The sequence below is a fragment of the Epargyreus clarus genome, unplaced genomic scaffold, assembly GCF_041222505.1.
Source record: "Epargyreus clarus isolate Ecla_fem2 unplaced genomic scaffold, WU_Ecla_fem_2.2 ptg000024l, whole genome shotgun sequence".
NCBI lineage: Eukaryota > Metazoa > Arthropoda > Insecta > Lepidoptera > Hesperiidae > Epargyreus > Epargyreus clarus.
In genome coordinates, this window is record NW_027332231.1 from 455,198 (window position 1) to 480,485 (window position 25,288).

At 35.8% G+C, this 25,288-nt stretch overlaps 3 protein-coding genes across 9 annotated transcripts in view; 1 reads left to right on the plus strand and 2 right to left on the minus strand.

Annotated features, from left to right (window-relative positions):
- Positions 1 to 5,280: 5,280 nt before the first annotated feature.
- On the minus strand, positions 5,281 to 7,976 carry LOC140752585 (WD repeat-containing protein 89). Its single transcript, XM_073086925.1, has 7 exons — positions 7,704 to 7,976; positions 7,368 to 7,591; positions 6,782 to 6,954; positions 6,269 to 6,532; positions 5,939 to 6,027; positions 5,668 to 5,770; positions 5,281 to 5,439 (listed from the first exon to the last, which is right to left on the minus strand). The coding sequence occupies exons 1-7, from the start codon at positions 7,850 to 7,852 to the stop codon at positions 5,308 to 5,310; spliced, it is 1,134 nt and encodes a 377-aa protein (XP_072943026.1). The 5' UTR covers positions 7,853 to 7,976; the 3' UTR covers positions 5,281 to 5,307.
- A 264-nt stretch (positions 7,977 to 8,240) lies between these two features.
- LOC140752584 (translin-associated factor X-interacting protein 1) lies at positions 8,241 to 16,472 on the minus strand. Of its 2 annotated transcripts, XM_073086924.1 has the most exons (11): positions 15,167 to 16,472; positions 14,831 to 14,968; positions 13,524 to 13,714; positions 12,979 to 13,154; positions 12,557 to 12,683; positions 12,124 to 12,232; positions 11,318 to 11,493; positions 10,230 to 10,425; positions 9,844 to 9,996; positions 9,092 to 9,266; positions 8,241 to 8,491 (listed from the first exon to the last, which is right to left on the minus strand). In XM_073086924.1, exons 1-11 carry the CDS (start codon positions 16,112 to 16,114, stop codon positions 8,331 to 8,333), a joined length of 2,550 nt encoding a protein of 849 aa, XP_072943025.1. In that variant the 5' UTR covers positions 16,115 to 16,472; the 3' UTR covers positions 8,241 to 8,330. The 2 variants fall into 2 exon arrangements, with proteins under 2 accessions (XP_072943025.1, XP_072943024.1); XM_073086923.1 differs by lacking the exons at positions 9,844 to 9,996; positions 15,167 to 16,472 and having other exon boundaries at positions 14,831 to 15,129.
- A 922-nt stretch (positions 16,473 to 17,394) lies between these two features.
- RanBPM (Ran-binding protein M) overlaps positions 17,395 to 25,288 on the plus strand; it is a 60,296-nt gene continuing 52,402 nt past the window's right edge. For 5 of the 6 annotated variants that reach the window (XM_073086585.1, XM_073086589.1, XM_073086590.1 and 2 more), the window contains exon 1: positions 17,395 to 17,640. In XM_073086585.1, the coding sequence (XP_072942686.1) occupies positions 17,448 to 17,640 (193 nt within the window). In that variant the 5' untranslated portion in view covers positions 17,395 to 17,447. The remainder of the gene's footprint in view (positions 17,641 to 25,288) is intronic. The other variant, XM_073086588.1, reaches the window with a different exon arrangement.

Sequence of the window (25,288 nt, forward strand, 5' to 3'; positions counted from 1 at the left end):
TCTGGACATCAAATTGCCAAATATTGGAGCGACCAACAACGGATCAGTCGACCAGTGTTCTTCTATTCGAAGATGTTTGTTCCTCGTCATCAGCATGGTGATTGCAAAAAATATATATAATTCCGGCACAGTCACGTCGTACCATCTCTTCAGTCTGGAATAGACCCTTAAGTCCGTGTTAAGGACGAAAAAGTTGTGAAATCTGTTTGTCTCCTGAACAATAAGATTTACCAAATCGGAGTCCATAAAATACAGAAAGTAGTCCACCTCTTTTGAATTTTCTTTTAAATCTGTATCCATATTTATTCCCGCCGAGAAGTCATCAAAGGGCTCGACTCTGGGTTCAAAACTAGTTGAAGACCAAGTAGAATCCACTACTTCGTTGACTATAGTTTGAGTCGTTCCGGAAACATCTTCATTGTCTGTATCTTCCGATGACTGCAAATATAATAAATATAAATTATTAGAAAAATGGGCCATGTTAGATGTACTTTTAAATACGTTTTTTGGGTATCAATATACCGATTTTAGTGGGCAACTCTACCTTGTCAGTTTTATAATTTATTTTTTTGTTTATTTCAGGGTATTTACAGGTTATGTTTTAAATATTACTCCCCTTATTCTTAAAAATTAAAAAAGCTTTGTAAGCCTTATTTACCTACAAAATTTTTCATTGACAAGACTCGTTCTTGTCAATGAAAAATTTTGGCAAGCTAAAAGAAGACAAAACATATTATTATTTAAGCTATAACAGGCGTATAAAACGTTAATTTAAATTTAAATTTCTATCTGTTTTCTATCTGAATGTTCTATTCTGTGGGAACAATAATGATATATCTAAATTTAAAATTGAAATCTTAAAATCGGAAATCTATATTGTTTTTATCGTAATTCTTCGTAAATTGTAAATCTTATCGTAATTTTTATAAACTAGATGGAAACCCAGCTTCGCTCGGGTGAAATGTGACACATATAATACACAATCTTTTACAAAATGTAGTTAGATACATATTTCTGAAGTTATCGGTTCTCAAGAAAAATGAGGCAAGGCATTTAATTCGTACAGCATCGTGCATTGCGTGTAATAATTACAATAAATTAAAATTGCAAAAGTTTTTAAATAAATAATTTTATTTAAAATCAATCTTCAAAACAAAGTAACATACATTAACAAAATAAAGACTAACATACAAAATTCTGAACGCACCTATGCCTTTCGATAGAATGTCATCAATATGGCGACTGCGATTTGTCAGCACTATTAGAATTTAACAAAATATTCGACAATTCGAATTTTGCGGATATATGTTGTCGACTCGAAATTTTTATTTTTTTATGTATAATATTTCAGATAAGGTTTTAATCGAGTCTACCGTACCCCTTGACGAAATTATTAATATAGATAGATAAGGGGGAATTCCCCCTATTTTTGATAGTTTGACATTTAATTTTTAATCTATAGTTTTGCTCTCTACCAGAGTTGGTACCCCTGCGTCTCGTAGTACTGTTAGGTTTAAAAATTAGATACAAATTAGTTGTGGCTCTTATGAAACTTTTTAATTATTTAATTATGAGGTAAGTACATAACAACTAAGCAATATAATTACTTTAGCACCTATTCAAAATACAAATGCCCCTTTTAACATAATGTACCTACTAATCAAGTACGTAATTATTTAATTTCAGCAAACTAGTTAATATTGCGTTGGGCTTGGCGGCAGCGTACTGGGCTGTATTAAATATAATGGATTTATGGAAAACAAAAAAAATACCTAAACCGTAAGTAACACAAACAAAATATAATTCCTGCGGCGGCTTCTTTGATATAGCTTTTCAACCAAGCCAAAATGCCGCCGCAAAGCTTTATCTTTTATGGTCGTTAGTACCTACACGTAATTACGTTATCTTATATTTTCGTGCTTGCACCTTTGGTCTTTTTACAACTGCAAACGGCAATTGCACGTGCAGACATTGCGTTGATTATTATTAGATGTTTGGTTTTTCACAGAACCTGCCAAGAGTAAATAATAATATGATAGGTACTTAGTGATTTATGTTTTTTTACGTGGTAACGAATCGACTCCACTTATCCTTGGATAAAGTTATCAGTTAAAAATATGTATAGTAGATACTCGAACGAAGTATTAGAGAAAAAAATTGTAATAAGTGCAACCTACAAACCTACATGGCTCTATTTGATTACGTGTTTTGATTTTAGGAAAACATCGCGGAAAAAAATGGTGCCAGTTATGCCGTCACCGTCACCACGACCACCGTCAAGCCCAATTTATATTCCTTTGCCAGATTCTGACTGGCCTAGGAGGAAAAGGGCTGAGCAGAAGTATTTAAATATGAGAACAGAACGGCGGGACCGTGCCTATCCTTTGTAGGCACGGTCCCGACAAATAAATAAATGAACTGAGAATACTTACACCTGTTTAATTTATTCTTATCCAAAAGTACCTAACTGATAGAATACCTATGTATTTAAGACTTATTGATCATTTAATTACTAGAGACACGCCTATCACGTACACGTACACATACCACGCGGGCGAAGCCGCGGGCAGAAGCAAGTACTTATAATAAAATTCAAATGGCAAAATTTCAGTATATTGAATATATTTTGAAAAATTTTAATTGAGGTTAGACTTTGTTATCGATAAAAAACGAAAACATTTTTTTTTATTTATTGTCTGTCTGTCGGTCTGCCTGTCTGATCGATAAAACCGCGTAAACTCGTGAACGAACTTTATTGTCACTTGGTAAAGTTATTACTCGTAGACCCGAGATGATTCTAGGATACTTCTATATGGTTCTAGGATAATGTGAGGGTACTCTTAGGATAGAGGATGAAAGTTAAATGCTGACATTATAATGCATTAAATGCTGACTTATTTTACAATAGGTACTTTTCAATATGTGTCGGGGTTGTTGTTAAATTACAAATTACGTTAAAAGGGCACTAAGATTGTTAACCAAATAAGTCAAGTTTGTTGAAACCGAAAATACGTACGAATATTAACGAAGACTTCATTTACAAATAATAATTAGTGTTAATTAGTAATTCTTAAAAGTTAAAGAATCTTTATCAAAGACTGGACTACTAATTTAATTGATACTTGGTACATGATTATTAGAATTTGACACTTACCTGAAGGTCTTCTTCATTTATTTCAATTTCCTCCAAGTTTGCAGTTTCATTTTCGGTTCCTTGTAAAATTTTTAAAAGTTCATCAGTGTCCATTTCACTATCACTATTCATTTTTTTCTTTTACCAAATGAGTCACTTCACTAGCGCGTATCTGACGTCACGGTTTGTCGTGTAATACCGACGACGGCTTGCAATGCACTGCACTGTGCTGATAACACGATTGCATTTAGTGTGGGGTAAGATAGCAATTTTGCCATTATCGATAATGTTTATGTATCTAGCTGCTGTCTGTATTTTATGAATTATTCCTAATAAAAGTTTGTTGTTTTTATTTAAATATATGTCAGATCTTTCAGAGTTGTTAATGAATTGGCAATTATTTCTAAAAATCATAGAAGCGATGAAATATTAAAAAATATCTTACGTGCATGTTCTACATCACTAGCTGTCGGCATAACACGGCAATGGCGCTACCGGCATAGACTTTGTGATCAGTTTGCGATGATCGTTACTTTGTTTTATTTTTTATTTCATATAAATGACGAATGGGAAAAGTGTAACCAATATACTAAATAAACATTGGTTGACAAGGTATAGGTGATAAAAATATAGCGAAAAATATTTCATTAATAGTTTTATTTTTGCATAACGTTTGTGTCGGCACTACCCGACATTGGCGTTTGAACGTCCAAAACAATTTGTCGGGTATAGCCGACTGTGGCTGTGAAAGGGTTAATATATGTAACTCTTAAATCTTATGTCGTATTAAAAGACAATTATTTCAACTTATTCCAAATAGGTAGATGTGTGTTGTTATAATAACGTTGATAGAATTGCAATAGGTAATTCGTTTTCTCCGTTATAGCATGTCGTCGATTTCTAATATATTCCAATAGTTTATCTGGACTATGGTGTATTTATCTTAAGTAGGTAGCCTTCAAGGATGTGTATAAAATATAAGCATTTTGCCGTCACACCTACTTGTCTCTGAATGTTTCGAATTTGTTTAAATATGCACTAGCATGAATGTATACATTTATTATCGTATCTATATTTAAGTTGTTATGTATAAAATGGAGTAATTTTGAATAGGAAAATTTTAATGAATTTCGCGATTAAATTAAGAACAAAAATTCAATTATTCCACGTTGATGTGCTATAAAATGTCCAGCTATGCAACGCGCGAAATGAACTTAATATGTATGCTACTAATCCATTCCATTCAACCTAATTATGTACTTTTAGATTGAAAATGTATTTATTGAAACAACTTTAACATTCTCCCTTAAATCATTTTTATTTGAGTGAACCGAAATAGTTTTAATTTTATGTACGATTCGAAAAAAAATGCGTTATTAACATACTTTTTTATTGTGTTTTAAGATAGATGGATGGATGGATGGATGGAAACTGATTGTGGCGACGGCACCACTGCCACCGTAACTAACATAATCTTAACAGGTAGCCCAGAGATGGGCCGCAACCACGTCATGTTTACAGACCGTACGCTTCTGGTATTATATTAAAAATGTTAACTTTTTATTGTTAAATCTAGCTGTTTTTATTAACAATTCCATTGTACTGTAAAAATAGGTAACTGTTTTTTTTCTGTGCAGTTTTCGAATTTTAGATTTAATTTGTTATATGAGTAAAACATTTTGTCTTTCGATGAGAGATTGAAAAATTTTATGTTTATGTAACGTGTGTGACTGTGTTTAACTCGATAATAAATAATGTAAGTAAATATATATAACCATGGATATGCTGTGGATTTATTTTGAATTAGAGAATTATTATATATTTGGTAGTGTTTACTTTCGGATTAATAAAGTGCTATAGTTATTGCAGACCATGTATCATTATTTATTCATATAACTTAACCCTACTTCGTAAATGATAATGGGTTAAATTTATCCACATGTCTGTAAGTTCTGTTCTCGTGTCTCATACCCATGGCTAGGCAAAAAATATTCCAGTTTAAGTTTATGTTAGCCATCCAGAGGCCAGTGCTCACCATTGAGATATAACTGTACTCAAGCCATACAACTTTCAGTACAAAACATTACAGTTATATAATACTCTGTGGTGGTAGAATTAGGATTTTATAAAAGAAAAGAATCACAGAATAATGGTAACAAATGATTTATTAAAGCTCAGTAAGGCTTATGTCTCTTGACATGTAGTTTGTTCAGGGAGCGGAGCAACTTTTGCGGCGTGGCGTCGCGAGGCCCCTGTGCCCACACGCTGATAAGACCGGACTCGCCGGTTGTTACCAGGATGTCTCTCTGGAAAACACGAAACATTTCATTTTAATATTATTCAAAATAATTGAAAATAGTTTGGATTGTGTAGGATATTGCATTTACATATCACTTTAATTTGTATTCCTAATTTGAAGTTGTAGGAAATTTCGATTATGTTCACATAACAGTACGCAAGTGTTCAGGAATTAATGCAGCTTAAAGTGAATCTATTTCTTATTATTTCGACATAATAACTGACTGAACACTTACTTCTTTATCATACGAGCAACAGCGCACAATTTGTTTGTTTTTCGTAAATATTGTCGTTGGCTGCAGTTTCTTCTCTGTTATTGTCACTGATCTCAACACATCCCTGTATACACAAAATAAATTAACATTAGATACAAAGATAAGGATACTCTAAATAGTCTCAACAAGCTATGAATAACAAAATTTGGCTATTAATCTACGTCACAGACTTTTACAATGTCTTATTACAATAGTCCTTAAACACAATTGTCATTAATACAAATCCATTGACCCATTGACAGCTTGGGAGCCAGCCAGTACAACCACTGACTCATCTGTTGCGAATGCATCCACCACATAACAGTCATCATCTCTACTCCTCTGAAAATAAAAAAAAACAAAATGTACTATATCAGATTCTATTCTGACTACTCTACTAAATTTTAGGTTTAAAACATTTTATTACTATTTACTCCTTAAGAATTTGCAAGTCACTTCCAGAGAACAATATTGGGAATAATTTAACTGATTCCGTGCGGATGTGGCACAACTGTGGGCAATGTGGCACAACTGTGTTGCCATCCGTACGGAAGCGGTTAAAATACAAGTAATTCATATTTACCTTAATACTCCTGGCAATTTTATCTCTTGAGTAAGTTTTAAGTAAGTCTCCTTTATCTGTGTCCCATAGCTGCAAGTCATTGGATTGTGTTACGCAGGAGACTCGTTTCTCGTCAAGCCAGGTTAGCTTTTCTACAGAATTCTCCACATTCAAGGAATAAGTCAGTGCATCATCTTCGGTAGGCTCCAATACATTGAATACATTCAGCAGCCCATCAAGTGACCCTGTTGCTAAAATTTCTGTCTTTTGCTTGTGGAATTTGACCTAAAATTACATTTATTTTGTTTATTTAAATATAGAATATTAACATATTTATTATTAATTTTTCGTAAACACAATCACTGATTATAGATCAATAAAAAGTACTGGCAGTCCAAAATCTTTCAACAAGTCTAATTATAAAATGTGTTGTAAGACTTGGGGTTACAATTGGCTGCACTTGTTAGTAGAAGATGTCTATCTTGAAACCATTTAACATTATATTTTTGTTTCCATTATTCAAAAGGATTATACCTGTGTGATATCATCAGTGTGACAGTTCCAGTAGCCACCCAGTGGCGTTGGGTTCCTCTGGTCCCAAAACACTAAGTATGCATCATCTTCCACCAGCTGGGTTCCCGCACACAGCACTCTGCCATTTTGTGACACATCCATGCACTCATAAGATTTTGGTATCTCACCATCATCTGGAAAATAGAGCCACATTTGTAAATATATAATCGAAGGTGCCATCACCGCCACACCTATTTCTACCTAATAACAGCAGTGTTGTGCGCTGCTGTGTTCCGGTTTGAAGAATGTGGTAACGGAGACAGACTTTTGCGAGGTGTTCCAGCTTAGTCCTCAGGTGTAGCGGCGCATCTGTGGCCGACCTCAGGTAGGAATATCTAATCCTATCTGGGGTTGATTACAGATGTCCATGGGCGGCAGTAGCCACTTACCATCAGGTGGACCGCATGCTCGTCTGCTACGCTTACATTATATAAAAAAATAAAAAAAAATATTATAACAAAGATTTGCAGCAATTTTCCATGCAACTATATACTTTTAACTTATATTTGCATATAGAAATTTTTTTTTTTTTGAATTGGCTTCATACCTTTAAACTCTTGTGCACAAGTTCCACTTGTCCTTGTGTCCCATAATTTGAGGAGGCCGTCCTGTGAGGATGAATACAGTAGGTTATCATTCTTGGGGCAGAAGACCACCTCGGTCAGCGCCTTCTTGTGGCCACTGAGCCTACATACTCTGGACAGTGATACATTATTCAACTGATACACTTCTATTGAGTTATCTCCTAGACTTACTGCTATATTTAATGCTCTGAAATAAATTTAATAGTTGTTTAACTTCATGTCATAACCAACTGATAACTATAAAATACTCATTATTTAGTCGCATAACTTTAAAACAAATAAACAATACAATTACTCACTTTGATACACTATGCTTATTTATATAGGATTTATTTAATGAAATTGCAGTTTCTGTAACTAAGTTATATTGTTTGTTGAAAAGTCGCTCCAACTCGTCCGACTCCACGGTATCTCGATCGATTTCTTCATTTTCAACTATGTCGGACATTGCATGTATATAATTTGTAAATTGGTCTATGAAAATTGTAAAATTTGTAAATATCAATAAAAGCAAAACACACGTGAGACACACGTTATTATTGATAAAGAGTCGTCAAATGTCACTGTCAATTTGACATTGATATAAGTGGCACGTCCATGTCATCGTGATTGATGTAGTGTTGGGACTTTTCCATAATTCAGTATTAAACCCTTGTCTATGATTTTGTTTAAATCCATATTTTCGACGTGAACACTCGATAGAATGATAGTCGGCTGTACATTACCAAACAAAATAATTTTAAACACTTTATTCGCATGAGTGAATAAGGAAATCTTAATTTTTGTGCTTTTTAGTTTGACGTTAGATTTTTGGTGATTAAAAATAAAAAATAATATCTTTTTACAAACAAAATGTAATTATTGTTAACATTTTTGTACGATTAATTTAAAAAATTGATTTCAATACAAGCACAGAGCGTTATCTGTCATCGTCTTCGTGTACCCCGATACCGGGGGCCGACCCGCTCGATGTCCCCGGCAGCTAGCCGAGCGGCGATGGTTCGCAGCGGTAGGGGGGCGATGCTGCTGAGCTCCGAGGTTTGGTCGGAGAAGGCCCAGCGTATGTACCGTTCCATGCGGATGTGGTCTGGAAATATGGGTATGCATTACATAAAAGCATATTGTAAATATCAGAATAATTGAAACAGGGAAGAAATTCCCTAGATTACCCGTTACAGAGATAACGTACGTGTCGTCTTTTCCATCTCTTTTTAGAAACAGGTTGTTTAAAATATAATCATCATGACATAGATAGATAATTATATTTTACATAAGGGTTCGTTAACACAGACCGGCCCGGAGAGTCTCGGCTCGCATTTTTCTTTTCACACAGACCGGATCGTATACGTTTGTAATCGGTCAGAGCGACGCCGCCAACTATTTCATATAGACCTAGCTAGCTGGTAAAGATCGGAAAGCGGATGCGCTCGCAATCGGAGCCGATCGGCTGCGCGAGGGAGAACGAGCACGCAGTCGGAGCCGGGCGGCTCCTCTAATTATTTCACACGAAGCGCGTTCGAGCTCTCGTCAAGAAAATTCTTAATGACAAAAGAAGTGCACACGCAAAAATAAACCTTAATACAATTAGGCACACAAAACTCTGTTTCCAACGTGATAATAATATGCTCTCCTCTCCGAGCCGGTCTGTGCGAACGGACCTTAACGGTGTAAAGTGTAGGGGTCTCACTAATGGCGGGGTCGACAATGGCGAAGGCGCGCTTGAGCTGCTCGACGGAGACGGCGCGGGCGGCGGCGCGCGCGCCCAGCGCCGCCACCACCTCGCGGATGTACTTGTCCTGCGCGAGCTGCCGCTGCCGGTACAGCTCGCGCGCCAGCTCCACGCGGTCGAAGCCCTCCTCGTTCTGCTCACAATTTCATTATAATTAGACGAGTATTATCGTAGTTTTCCGAACTTGAAGGAAGGAATTGAACGTGGTAGAACCCTTTTGGTTCGACTCCAGCGGCACCACCGCCATACCTATTTCTGCCTAATAACAGCAGTGTTAGGTGCTGCTGTGTTCCATTTTGAAGGGTGTAGTAAGGGAGACATACTTTTCCGAGACGTTCCAGCTTGATCCTCGACGGTGGCGGCGCATCTGTAGCCGACCTCAGGTAGGAATATCTAATCCTATCTGGGGTTGATTACAGATGTCCACGGGGCGGCAGTAACCACTTACCATCAGGTGAACTGCATGCTCGTCTGCTACTCTTATATTATATATAAAAAAAACTTAAATACAGGTAAAGCTGTCATTTGAAAGAAGTTATTTGAATGTATGAAACAATGATTAAGTTTTGTTTCAGGTCTGGGTGTTTGTGTACTCGTTATTGTTATATATCCATAGTACATTCGTCACAAAAAATACCTATATGGGATGAAAAACCTCAAAGAATGACCTCAAAAACATGAACTTTAAAAAGAAAGTAATAATTATATACCTCAAGGAAAAGTTTATCCAAATTAATTTCGTTGTGGTTAATCTTCAACTTGAGCTGTTTTTTGACGACGTCTGTTAAGTTCTTTATATCCACTTCACTCTTTAGAGGAAAAGTGGATCTGACACCTTTTTCAAACTCTTCAATGGTTATCGTCTGAAATACGGATAGTAATTTTAAGGGAATTTAGAAATTGAGCTGGTGACCCCAGAGGTTGTTTGAGTTGAATTGAACATTGGCAAATAGTAAACTGAATACTGTCTATAGTTCGCGCCAAACTGCTAGTCGGCTCTGAAGTTGTTGCGAGTAGGTGTAGTCATACAATTTGCTAAGGCGACGCGATTCATTTCTACATTCCGAGCGGACTAGCAGTTTTACACAGACTATACCTCTCCATCCTTGCTCATCTTGTAAAGTTGATCCTTGAGCGCGCTGCACTGGTCGCGGTGGCTCCAGTAGATGTCCTCGCTGAGGTGTCCGTGCAGGACGCCCCAGAACAGCTTGACGTGCGGCTCGTCCAGCATCTGCTCCACGCCCGCGCACACGTTATATGCCCACTCCGCACGGACCGACGCTTGTTGGTACCTTAGTGGAATTGTGGTACAAAAATGAATAAAAGTGAAGTATTCGTTTATGATTTCAAAAAAGTTACTGTCTTAATTGAAATCAATAGTTTCCAAGATCTGCTGGTATATCTATAATCAAGATATGGGTAGAAATGAAAGGGCTATGTGAGTAATCTGTATCCAAAATTTTCGCTGGTTCAATGAGAAATACTCAGGGTGCCATTAATGTGTGAAGTACTACTGCACTAGGTGCTCTGTTGTTTCTCCCAGTTTTAATAGGGCCATCGGTACATTCCCTTTTTTGGGTTCAAGGACTTAACAGTACCGTGGCCTGTTGTCTTCTAGTTTGAAGAGTATGAAAATGAAAATAAATTAACCTGTCTTATTCTGACTGAGATCTTCATAAACATATCTTATTAAAAGTTGGTTACAAGTATTTACGATCGGTAATTGTTGTTCAGTGAATCGCATTCTCGTCTGTTACTCTAGTCTATGAGTCCGCACCAAACTGCTAGCCTGCTCCGAATATAGAAACGAGTCGCGTCGCAATAGCAAATTGGAGATATTAGGGGCACTGCTGGTACAGCTGCGGTAGTGTGCCCTTACGTTGTTACGGAGTAATGCTTGTACGAGTAGTTGCGTTCGACCAGTGGCTCTCTGACTGACACCTGCGCATTAACTTCAGAGCGGACTAGAAACGGCGGATTCCTTGTAAATACTTAATTTTGCACACCCGAAGAGGTAGGACATACGAAAATATGTTAATTTTAAGACCCACGTATACCACCATGTTCTTGCAAATAAACTGAATCGAATTGAAGTTTGTCGCGGACAGGACTTCTCCTCGAAGTATGCGGTGAGAAAGTGCGCGTTAACTTCGGAGCGGCCTAGAAGTTAGCCGCGGACAGTACCTCTCCTCGAAGTACGCGGCGAGGAAGTCCTGCAGCGCGGGGCGGGCGCGCTGGCGCTGGCGGGCGCGCGCGCGCCACACGTCGTGCAGCACCACGCACACCTCGCGCCGCGACAGCCGCAGGTTGCGCACGCGCCCCGCCGCGCGCAGGTACGGCGGCACCGACGGGTCCGTGCCCTACACACCGCGCCACTGTACTGCGCCGAGTCTCTTTTATGTTATAGGAGTAGCAGACTAGCATGCCACCTGATGGTAATTTCCGCCCATGGACATCTGTAATCGACCCCAGATAGGATTAGATATTCCTACCTGAGGTCGGCCACAGATCCGCCGCTACCCCACGGAGACTTAGCTGGAACGCCTCGGAAAAGTATGTCCACCTTACCACACCCTTCGAACCAGAATACAGCAGCGCTTAACGCTGCTGTTATGAGGCAAAAATAGGTGTGGCGGTAGTGCCGCCGGAGTCGAACCACAGAGGGTTCTACCATCTTCGAAGAACTAGCGAGTCTCGGCTAGGTGGGGCGATAGCCCTGCCAGGCTTTGTTTCGGGATGGGTCAGAGTTTGATTCACTACCGAGCTAAGGTTGTGAAATTCAAGGTCCATTACTCATAATTTCGGTTTTATAATCTCCTAAACCTCACCCCTCGTAGTAGAACCATTTGCTCTCCACAAAAACAGCAATCGAGGTATTTAATACAGGAAAACTCCTTGGTTCTCACAGGCAGCATATTATAACTATGTTGAAATATGTCAAAGACCTAACTTCAACCTTTATAATATTTTCCTTATAAATTCCCACTCACGAGACCATCAAAATGTTCCAGATGCTCGCTCTCAGCGGCCGGCCCCAGCTCCTTCAGGAGAACTCGCAACTTGTCCCTCGAAGACATCCCACTCGCTAGCTGCCACCACCTGAACTCAAAGAGAATAATATAACCACTACGTTTTACCTGAGCATAAATTATCATCATGTACTATATTTTTAAATGAGATTTGTATACAAACTTATTTCAATTTACTATTTAGTATCTAGCCTAAATTTGTAAAAATACAACCTTTTTGCTTCAATGTGATTTACAAATGTAATGTACAACTTACTTATTTCCTTTGTCTTAGATTTTCTCTTACAACATGCGTTATTCAGCCGTTATATAAATTAATACAGTCCTTTCCAATTTTATAGTTAAGCCACATGCATGACTAGTGCTATGATTAAATTAATCTTATCAGTCTGACCTGTCTCTACCTCCACCGATGAAATCCGCGCAGGTCTCCCAGTGTGGTCGCGGTGTACCAGCCCGCTCCAATTCCATGCATTTCTCCTTACATTCTCTCAACTCTTCTTCTAAGCTCTTCTTTTGGGCTAAAAAATACAATTTAAGTCTTCGATCCTTTTTTTGATTTTTGATTGAGCTAGAAATAGCTAGGGAAATAAAAGTAAACATGCCGTCAAAATGATTTCATAGAGGATCAAATCAGAAATTCCTTCACCACCATCAAATATTTGCAGGCAATTTAAATTTGCAGAGGATTCAGCGTTGTAATTATTTTATGATGAGACAAAATAATTTGAATCATGGTAACATCGTATCAGGGTTGTAGATGCTGACTGCCCAGGAGTTGCTAATTTTCTAGAGCCGATACTGTATAGAGGTTACCAATAAGCCTCCTGTGCGAGGTTTGCAGCGCGTCCAGCTCGGCGGTGAGCGCGTCCAGCTTCTTGCCGAGCTCGCCGTGCCTGGCCTCCAGCAAGTCGTGTTCGCGCCGCGGCACCGTGTCTGCGTACTCGTCCGTCATGTTCTTCAGCTGCCTCTGGGTTGACGATAGCTGTTCTCTGGAATTTTAATGAATTAAGTTTATTTTAAGTTTAACACTTGCTGTAATTTAGAAGGGAAACTTTACATTACTCGTTTAAAAATCGTGTAAGAAAGCCTAAGATGTGTGAAATCATAGTGGTGGACTTAGGCCTATAACTCTTACATTTTTTTATACAATATAGGAGTAGCAGACGAGCACGCAGTCCACCTGATGGTAAGTGGCTACTGCCGCCCATGGCCATCTCTAATCAATGTAAAAGGCTACAGCTAGATATCAGCAGCAACATTCTGATATTCACAAGTTATAGCTAAACATTGGTAGACCTATTAGTATAGGTCTTAGTATGTATAGATATTGTTACATGTGTACTTGCTTCTGCTCTTACCTACATCGGTCGAGTGCGATTCTCAACACGACGGGGTCTTCGTACGCATCGTCGACCTGGTTCGCCTGGGAGGAGCTGCCGTCCAGCTCCTTGAGTTTCAGCTGGAGCGCCACGTTCTCGAAGTATAACGTGTAGCGAGCATCTCGCTCCCTTATCAGGCCGAGGTAGTCGGTGAATTTGTCGTCTTTTAGCTGGGAATATGTACTTTGGTTTGGAACTTATGTGGGAATGTTTGTTTGAATAGAAATAGATATTAAAATATTAGATGTAAAACCATCGAAACTATCTGCTAACAATGTAGTGGTTATGAAAAAGTACTTAAAGTGTAATCTATTTGTGGAGATTGACCCACTCCCATGACTTTTTATATGTTAAAGCAATTATAAATAATAATTCATATAGTTGTTTTATACTTTGCTATTATATTAGCATCACGATATGCCACAGTTATAAATAAAACAAATACTGAATAATAATAAAACATATAATATTAAACAATACAAACAAAATGCATATGACGCAAATTCAATATAGAAGAAGCAGTAACTATTATAAAGTAATATATTAGGATATATTTCCCACTTTTGTAAGTAAAGGCTTATATAGAATAAGCACTCACTCATATGTACCACATATATATATTTTTTATATTGAACCAAACGATAAGGCAGACGGGCTACCTGGTGGAAAGCAGTCACCATCACCTATAGATCCACATCGATAATACATCGCCGGCTTTGTAGGAGAGCTCTTTTTATCCCTCTTGAAGAGCCCCATGTCATAGTCCTGAGGGAATACCTCAGGAGGAACATATTTCAAAACTATCTTATACTTCCTCTTCTAACATTATATCGCAAAATGGTACATGTGAGTTAAGTCATACAGCAACCTGATATAATATGCACACAATCAAGACAATTACTACATTGATAACTACACTGAGGACAGAATATATAAAATGAATACAACAATACAAAAAAACACTCATAAATAAAATTAATTATAAAAATCCTTATACATAATGACAACAAAAAGATCATATAAGGCTCGATTTATATCTATATACATTTAAGGTGGACAAGTAGCAAAAATTTAATTATATGTTCATACACATTGTATAGTAATAGAACAATAAAATGATCTTGTTTATTTATTAATCTATGGTTTTGCCTCAGACCATGGGTGACATATACAATGACTGTAGATATAAATGCACAATAGAATTTCATTACAACATTCACGTCAGTCTGTAATAAATAAAATATAACAAACAGTAAAATATAACAGTCATTATCATTTCAACAAACCTTAGCCAGATCTTTTTTTAATTTCGAAATTTCAAATGTCAATTTGAGATTCTCCTCTTTCAGGTCCCCATTCTCTTTCAACAGACACTTCATTTCGTCATCTCTTTGTTTTTTTCTTACAGATATCCCAAACACTTTCTGTAAATATTTATAAATACAAAACAATTACCATACCCAATTGGATTTTACATAACATTATAACATACATTTATTTTTTGATTTTAGTCTCCATGAATTTTCAGTCTCCTAATCAGTCTAATTTGTTGTCTGCTACTATATATTAGTTAAATTGATTCAAATTTTTTATCAGATCTTCATCTTGCACCAGTTGTCCACTTCATGGCGAATACGGGATATATCTTCAGAGCTGGTTCGGCAGCATCCACCCACATACTTCACACCTAGGTTTAACCAATCATGGACAAAGGTGTGCAGGCTCTCGCACTGATCCTTGCCAACCCAACCCTTTTCTGGATTGTATTTTTCCCCAGAATTTGGGTATGTTACTATTGGTATTTGTGGCAATTTATCTCTGCTGATATTACGTATTAAATTCGCCACTATTTTAGGGGAACAGCAGTTGGTTCCAACGGCTAGAAGTTGGTCAGGATTGGTTTGAAAACATTCCCTGGCAACATCTTGAAAGTTCTCACCGTGTGCAAGGCTCTTGTCATCTTTACAGCTGAATGTTAACCACGCTTTGACAGATGGGTACTCTTTTAACAAGTTCACAAGAACCTCAGCTTCCTTCTGGCAGGGCACAGTTTCAATAGTGAGCAAATCCACGCCAGCCGACACCAGGGTATCAATACGAGGTTTGTGCCACTCGCGCAAAGTTTCTTCCGCCGTTCTATCGGCGTAACTGCCGTCGTACTCGGAGCCGTCGTGTAGATGAGCGCCGTAAGGACCAATACAACCAGCTACAAATGTTTTCCTAACAGGCATGGAAGCATCCAAACACTCTTTTTCGTACTTTTCCCGCGCACGTTTCGCAAGCTCGACCGCACGATGAATTAGCTCGTATGCCTCTTCAGTACTAACCCCGAGGTGCTTAACGAATCCACCGACGGAGGCTTGGTATGTATTTGTGCAAATTATATCAGATCCCGCTCGAAGAAAATCGAGATGCGCGTCTACGAGTTTCTCCGGATGACTCTGTATAAATCGAGCTGTCCACAGTGGATCCCCGTCGCCCGTGGTTCCTGTATACCTCGATATTTGCAGGGAAAAGCTTCCATCTAGCACGTAAACTTTTTGATCATCGTTTCCTTCTAAGAATACCATTATTAAATTTTGCGTAGTTGACTTGAGGCAACCGATATCCAAAGATCCGATGTAAATTTTTCCATTCAGCTCTAAACTCTTAGTCAACGTTCTAGTTAACGTCTTATCTGTTAACTGTTTGATGTTTCTAATGTTTTAAAACAGATAAGTTTGATAACTCTGGTACTGATAACGCAGCCGAGCCAACAAGATACAAAAATAATAACTAAAGTATCATAAATACAACTAAAATGTACAAAGTATTTTATCACATACTTTGTTTGTAGGTTTTATTTTTCAAATTTGCATCTATGAATTTGCATAAATAAAATTTTATAAACACAAAATCAAAATATAGCTAGCATGTCAATTGTCAAAACACAAATGTCAATGTCAGAAACTTTACATATATTATTTTTAATAAGTTTGTATATTGAATTAGATAATAATGACTATTATGCCGATAACAAACAATCATTATAAATATAATATAATGTCATCTAAAATCTAAATGATTTGGAGAATTGAAAATAAATAAAGGAAATAGAATAACTATATAAAGTAAAAATATTTTATCAAATACACAGGAAAATATTTCTACAACAAGTCGAATACTTACATCTTGTATAATAAATTGTGATATTCTTTCGTCTCTTATATGTAAAGCATTTTCGTACGCATTTTTAATATCACTAAGAAGAGATGAATATGTTACAGTGTTATCTATTAAGTCCTGCAAAGCGTCTTGAAATATCTGAAATAAAAATAAATAATGTTAGACATAATAACTTATTAATGTTGGAATACAATTATATCATACATATACCTCGAAAACTTGATCGATATACAGTTGCTTTGTTTCTAATAGTTCACTATTTGGCTTTTTAAGTGGTTTAAGTTTTTCATTTATGTTATTTTCTATAAATTTTATATGCCTTGGGACATTTCTTAGAGACATTTTCAGTCTATCTCCCTTTAAACCTTAAATTATTTTTTTATTCTTGATGCAAAAAAGTTTCCCTACCAATTAAGTTTATCCTTATCTATCACGTTATCGGTCTCTTAGTAATTATCTTATTTGACCATTGACAAGTTAGCCCAATAAAAAGTAGCACTAAACATTCAGAAATATAATTATACCCATTTAAAATATGAACACAAATTCAAACGAGTATGAATGAAATATTGTTTCAATAAATTGGAGTGTAAAAGTTGTTAAAACTAATTTATCTTAAGATTATTATTTTAAAAAGTAAGCTTTAGTTTATGGAATGGCGTTTCTGCTGCCATCTATGAGGCAAACTAGGGTTGTGGATGTGACGTCACTGACAGACATGAATTACGGAAATTAGAAATGGCTGCGATGGGTAGTGGACGGGGGACGATGGATTCCCTAAATCAAGTGCAAAGTGATACTGTAGATCGTTTGAAATTGCTTTATCCAAATGTGAACGAAGAAGAGACACCCCTGCCGAGATCATGGAGCACAAAGGACAAATTCAGCTACATCGGGCTATCGCAAAATAATCTCAGAGTGCATTACAAAGGTAAGAACTTTCAAGGTTTGTTTATGGATTAGTTATTCGCGTAACTCCTTAATAATATACTTTCAAATTTCCTGTATACACTAGTTAAGAAGTTTATACAAGTTTACATGTTAAAGGAATGGTCTGACGTGTCAACATTTTGTCGTAATGTTAGGCGCTAGAAAATTGTCGCATCACTCAAACAAAGAAATCAGCTGATCGTATATTTTGTATCAACACGCGAAATTAAATGATTAATGTGCTTATTCAGGTGAAAAATCTACATATATGTTATTACTAGCTTGTTTTTAAGTAATTTACGAGTTAATTAAATAAGATCGGTTCGATATTTTACAAGGTCTCTCCTCTGTAAATGGCAGACGATGTTACGATTTATCAAACAGCAAACACTTGCCAGATTTAATGACAACAGTTATTACGAGAACTAATTCAGAGTTAAATAGCGATAATTACTAATGTATTATCACTTTATGATTCCTGGGATAGTAATTATATTAAACTTTGTGCTTTCTGAAACATTAAATTTATGGTTAAATAACGCGTAATTATATCTTACAATTACATTTATTCCTGTAACATTTATATAACACTCTTACCTATCCATGGTTATTTATTAATATTTATCATGACAGTATAATATGTGTAAGTCTAATTTATCATAGAGTTATTTATTCAATATTTATGTGCAGTAAAGTATTAGAACTTGATTATTTAAATTATGCAGTTTGAATTTATAACTAGGAGCTTCTAAATTTCAAAATGTTTTTGGTGATCTTAATTATACTGGGTATATGAATAGTCATATAAAGTCTGTGTTTTAAATCAACAAATTACATTCTATGCTTTGTTGATTTTTCTAACATGACTTGAGATTTATTTTGTGTCACTGCAGTCAGAGAAGCCATTATGTTGCAAAATGGAGTTGTAATAATGTGTTTTTTTTTATATGAAAAAAAGCACTATTTACTACTTACTTACTACTTATTACTTTGTTTACAAGTTACTGTTCGGTTGAAAAAATAGTTTTGAAAATTACAATGTTAAAAATTATAAAAAACCCATCATATTTCTAAAGATAAGTTCATACATTTAACTTCCGTTATAAAAATCACAAAGAAATTGAGACGTAAAGGTGCCAAATATGATACACCAGTGGCCCTTCTCTTAAAGTGACTCGACGAAGCACTTTCGAATTTTCCATATTTGTAAAAATAATTTGCTATAATTTTTTTCCATTACATCACTATGATGACATGATCCAGTTCTTGTTATATATCTCTTAACATTATATATCAAATGAAATTGAAACATAAATGTATTATTAAAATATAAATATATTATTAAAAGTGGATCCTTTACAATTTTTTTTAACATCAATAAATACCTTTGCAAGAGGTATAATAAACTTCACCTCCGTAGCAATGGAGATGTGGTGAAATATGTAACCCAATGTCATTGGTAAAAAGTACTCATTATAATCATCTTTTTTTTTTTTTATAATATAAGAATAGCAGACGAGCATGCAGTCCACCTGATGTGGCTACTGCCGCCCATGGACATCTGTAATCAACCCCAGATAGGATTAGATATTCCTACCTGAGGTCGGCCACAGATGCGCCGCTACCCCTGAGGACTAAGCTGGAACGCCTCGGAAAAGTCTGTCTCCCTTACCACACCCTTCAAACCGGAACACAGCAGCGCCTAACACTGCTGTTATTAGGTAGAAATAGGTGTGGCGGTGGTGCCGCCGGAGTTGAACCACAAAGGGTTCTACCACCTTTACTTACAATAAATACTCTTTCTTTGATTAGTCCGTTAAAAATACATATAACAAAATGGGACAATAACACAATTCCTTATTCTCTAAGAACTAGTGTACATGATCTTTATAATATCATGTGATTAGTTGTTTGTTTTTTCAGTAGTTATTTCAACAACAAGACCCAGAGCTATTCATTGTCATTGCATAAATCTATGTACAAGTGATTATATATAACATATTTTTATATATAAAAATATTGTTTAAAGTTTACTTGATCAAAAATAATATATCATAAAACAATACAGTATGTTTGGTTTTCAGTATCTTAGCCATAGTAAGTAAAGATTATCTCCTATGTCTTGTGCTTAATTCTTGTCTTTTTTATTAGACGAGCACTAGACTAGCATGCAGTCCACCTGATGGTAAGTAGCTACTGCCGCCCGTGGACATCTTTAATCAACCCCCCAGATAGGATTCGATATTCCTACCTGAGGTCGGCCACAGATGCACCGCTACCCATGAGGAATAAGCTGAAATGAGAAAAGTATGTCTTCCTTAACATACCCTTCAAAAACAGAACACAGAAGCTCTTAACGCTGCTGTTTTGAGGCAGAAATAGATGTAGCGGTGGTGCCACTGGAGTCGAACTACAAAGGGTTCTACCACCTTCAAAATATATATATGATACTATTTTTTTAACACTTTGAAATTTCTATATATGAGGCCAAAGTGATTGTAGGAAAATATATTTTATAATCTTTAAACTCTTTAGTTACACTAATATTTATACCATATTCATTATTTAACAATACACATGCAATTTTCAAGCATTAGAATTTTTAATTTATGTGAAGTAATTCTGAATTGCAATTAAAAGTTAGTATACTGTGCATGTGAATGTAAAGGCTGAATTACTTTCACCACACTTCAGATAGAAGTAAAAATGATGTTTCAGTACACATATATAGATAAATGTTTTCAAGCGATTGTAATAGTCATATAATTTATTATTATAGCAACATTATTGTATGATAGGTGCCACATCTAAATTATAATAGGAATGCCATGTACACCGAGTGCCTAAATGAAACAAACAATGTAAGAAATAAAGTTTTAAAAATTGTCAGTCACTATTATATTGTTACATGGAGTAAGTGGAAATAGCTATTAATGTACTTTACGAGTTAAAAGATAAGGTACATTAGCAAAGATAATGTGTAGGTCACAAGGTGAAACTTTTTGTTGGTGAAATAAACATTCAGTTAAATGTGTAATTTAACAATCTACCTAGACCAGAACAAGGAAAACCTCATTAATTTACATAGAATTATGTACAGTTAAGCCAATAAAAAGTTGTTATATGGTTTTTATCTAAATTATAGAGTGACCAAATTATTATTTCATTATATTTATGCAGTTGTTATTTTGGAGGTTTGGTCTAGATATCCCAGTTATATGCATATTACAATAATAATTGTTACATATCTGAACATTGGAGGAAAACATTTCAAGGAAAATGAACTTACTTCAAAGTTCTCTAACAAAGTCGGCGTTTGGCAAGATGATAGATGACACCCATGATTTTTTAAGCTCTATTATAGAATGAAATTCAGTATGTGAAAGTAAACTGCAATACGAGTAGATAGATCTCCAATTTTATACATTATATTTATATGTATTAATTTTGTATTACTTTTTAATTACCCATTAATTTTTATCACCCATAAATTGTTATGCATATTGGTAAAGATGAGTGTGAATTTGACTTTAAACCATTATGGTTAAAAGTCATTTACAGTCAACATTTCGACTTGTAACAATATTAAGTTGTTAGAATGTAAGGGTTTTTATAAAGTTTCAGTTATAATATGATTATATCTTCTTATTTCTACAGTGTTAACAATATTTTTACAGATATTGCAAAACTTAAACTGTATAGTATTGCATGAAGTAGCATAGTTAAAGTTTGTACCACTATTTTTTTATAACAGGTTCTGTTACAACCTATCAGATGTTTCAACTTACTCCTCAGGGGTAGCAGCATTTTGGCTTCAGGTAGGATTCTTACCATATTTGAGGTTCATTATAGGTATCTATGGGTCCACTAACCATTAGACGGGCTGCATGCTCTTTTGCTCCTTCTATATTATATAAAAAAAACTGTTATATTGATTTAGGATTTCCACATAAGATTTTTTTATTGAAATTTTTAACAAGTAGAATAGTCAAGTCTAATTATAAATTAAATTCATCCTATTGAGTTATTTAATATACACCCATTCTATTGTTCATTCAGATAATGTCCTAACTCCTTTCTTATTTGTCACCAATTTCAATAAAAGTTAAGACTAGTCATCAGTTCCATGATATTTATAAAAATACTGACTTACCACTATACTTAAGAATAAAAAAAATAAAACAGCTTCTGCTTTACACTTATACAAACACAGATGTATAAAAACTATTAGCAATTTTACCCTAAGTGTATTTTTTATACCTGCCTTTTATTAAATTTTTATGAGCTTCATGTCTGGTACTTTATAAAGTCCATGTCACTTTTGTATCCCAGACGACAAATTCCCTAAAATAATGTATTCAGAAATTCCCATTTTAGATCGGTCCTGAAAGTACTTGGAGCGATGCCCTTAGTACAGTCGCGTCAAGAAACAGGCGCGGCGGTTGTTGACCGGGACCCTACACCAGACTGCTGATGTCGATGCACTTTGTCTAATTTCAAGTCTAGACTGCGAGTATCCGAACTCGGGTTTTTGAGTTTGTTCGTGATGTATAGTTTCCCATTATCAAATTCGACTGGCCTGGCCTTTGTGTCCATACGCTGCGTCTAGACGTCTTCCCTTCACATCAAATATTTATCTATTGGATGTTTAGTTACAAGTTTTTCTTGTTTTCCAATGGATTTCTATTTGGGTTCACGAACTATCGCTCTGTCTTACCAATCAGTTTCTAACTAAGTCCATGACAATCATCATAGTTTTAGGAGAGTATTTCTGAAGTGCATGACACTACGGTAGTGCCGACCAGGAGCAGTTGTCTCGTGTCGTTGCACTCTGTCTAATTCTGTGTCTAGACTTTGTACCACGTACATATAATTGCCTATTGTATGATGTTGAACAGTGCCTCGTCTCGTCTAAGTTGCTCAGTGTCTGAGCAATGCGAATCTAATTCTGTCTGTATTACAGTCTGCACTAGGTCTTGTCGTTTAATCAAGTGTAATCCGTTTCCTTTTCGTATGCTTTGATCGCTGTGTTCCTAGAAATTGCTTCCTAAATAGGGAGCATTTATCACAAATGTATATATCATTTCCATTTCAAGAAGTAGGTTCAAAGTTTTCAGGCTGGTAAGTCTCGTCGACGTTCTTGTGACTTCTTTATTAATGTCATAAATCTCCAAAACCTTAATTTCTGTATTCATGATTATGAGGAAGCGAAGGTGAATATATATTATTATTTGTTTTGCAATAGGAAATCTTCAAAAAATATAATTATGTTTTATATGCATGCAGCGTCACCCAGCGTCGATTGATCTATCTTGACTGTGGGGATCCAGGCTGGATCCCCATAGTCTTATAGATCCCCTTTGTCTAAATATTGTCTACACGTTAAAGTTAATAGTTGAAGAAGAATGTTATAGTTTATTTTCTCCTTTTATTGTTCAAATGAGCAATATGTTACTAGCAGTGTGTACGAGTTTATGTTTTTGAAATCGATACGATATTGATTCGGTTCAGAGGAAATTCTTCCTTTAAGTATCATAGCACGGAGAAAAATTATTTTGACTCAGTTTTGTGTCTATTCATAATTGTAAAGATAATTGTAGTCCGATTATAATTACAATTATCCTGCGAAATTTTCCAAGGTTCTTAGTCCTCTATGTATCAGGGATTATACCATATTTGACACGCCGATTTCTTTCTTCAATACTTTTGTAGTTAAGTAGGCTTATCATATTGCTATCAGTCCGATATTATTTTAGGTATAACTTTACTATTGTGATAATTTTACTATATGAATGCAACGAAAACATAATTGTAGTATAGAGGTACAGTACCGCTGAATCGTATGTTTCACGTGAGCTAGCAGTCAATACGGCCTCAGCTGCATTACGAGCTTAGTGTCGCGTCAAATTACCTTCAACGATATTGTTGCAATGCTGACTTCGTTACCGCGAATTCATGGACATGCCAAATAGCTTCCGATATTCGATATGTCGATGTTTTATTAATATGAACAGTCGTATCACAATAATACATTTTCTACATGCTCGACCGAAGGTTGTAGAACCCTTTGTGGGGTGTGGTAAGGGTGTCTACCTTATTATCCCTTATTATAATTGTCCGAGGAGATCCAACTTATCTGTGGTAAAGCGAAGGTAGGAGTCTAATCGTATCTGGGGTTGATTACTGATGTTATGATTGAACATAGCCATGTATCGTCAGGTGGATTGTGAGTGTTCGTATTCTACTTCAAAAAATACGCGTGCGATGGTATAGGAAATATTTTTGTCTCCAGCTTTAAATCTGAGAAATATCGGATATTTTTGAAATTTCTTACATACATATTAAATCTCAATTGCTTTAACAGCGTAAAAGTTAGTTCAATGGAAAATAGCTTTACAGTTATTATACATTATCAATAGTATTATTGCAGTCAGTGGATAATTATCTATATCTAATGGACGCGCATATAAGAAACTTACCCCTAAAGATAATGTTTAAGTCTGTGCTTAACTTGTGTACATTGGTTAAACTCCAGACATTACTTAAAGTGAGTCATAAATGATGAGGTGCAGTAAACTGAATTATGCTCAAAATAAAATTGATTGCAAGCTTTTTGCAAGATAAAAAGAAAATAATAATAATAATCCTCAATGTTAATGATTCCAATTATATCAGTATAAAGACAAATGTTTTGTAATGCTTCATGATTAGCACATAGGCCATTGGCGTAATCTCTCCGCGTTCATTAGCGGCGATAGCGTGTATCCCTATAATTAAATTAATTGCGATACATCTCGGTATAGATTCATGATTCATCGACTATTAGGTCGTGTGTAATTGTTGAAATAGGAAAGGATCCTACCCTTGCGCTGTCTATAAACGACAAGTACAGTGATAAGTTAATCAAAAATAATTGGTGATAATGTGCAGGTGTATCCTATTATATTTTTGTATAAAAGCTATTTAGTCTCATCTTTAGCATTTGAATTCGCAGACATAAGCTGTGCGATATTTGTGTGTCAATGTTAGTTTTCACAATACATATTAAGAGTTCTCAATGGATTATGGTCCATCTAATGATAAAGTTTGCTGTAAAGGACAGTAGTGTATAAATAAATAAATCAAGCGTTCAGTCCATTATATTGCTGCGTAATCTTTCTTAACATTGTCACTGGAAAATTATTTTTAGCGTGGAAATTGTACGTATTATACCTTGATGGTGCTTGCCCATTAACTTCATTGGAAAAGCGTGGAGGTGTATATTCCATGACTCTCCCCGTTGACCCGTGCGTAATAGTGGGACATAGAAAGGGTTGCAGTCTCAGAGTAATTATAACAGTTATAGAGAACAAGTCTATGCTGCCATTGTCTTTTTGCTGTCCGTGAGCACTTAGCTGACGTGGTATATCTACGAATAATGCCTGAATAACGCCCGTTATTAATAAACAATATATCCAGATCGATGTTTGTCAATTTCTAATACACAGGAATTGTCAAATTTCCTACTTTGATAGGCAAAATAATGGAAAGATGTTTATTGATAGAGGGCATAAGTCACTACTAGCTATACTCGCAAGCAAGCATGCTCATTGCTCGTATCGACACTAAACGGGAGTAGTGAGTGTCGTGATACCGTTGTTTGTTATGCA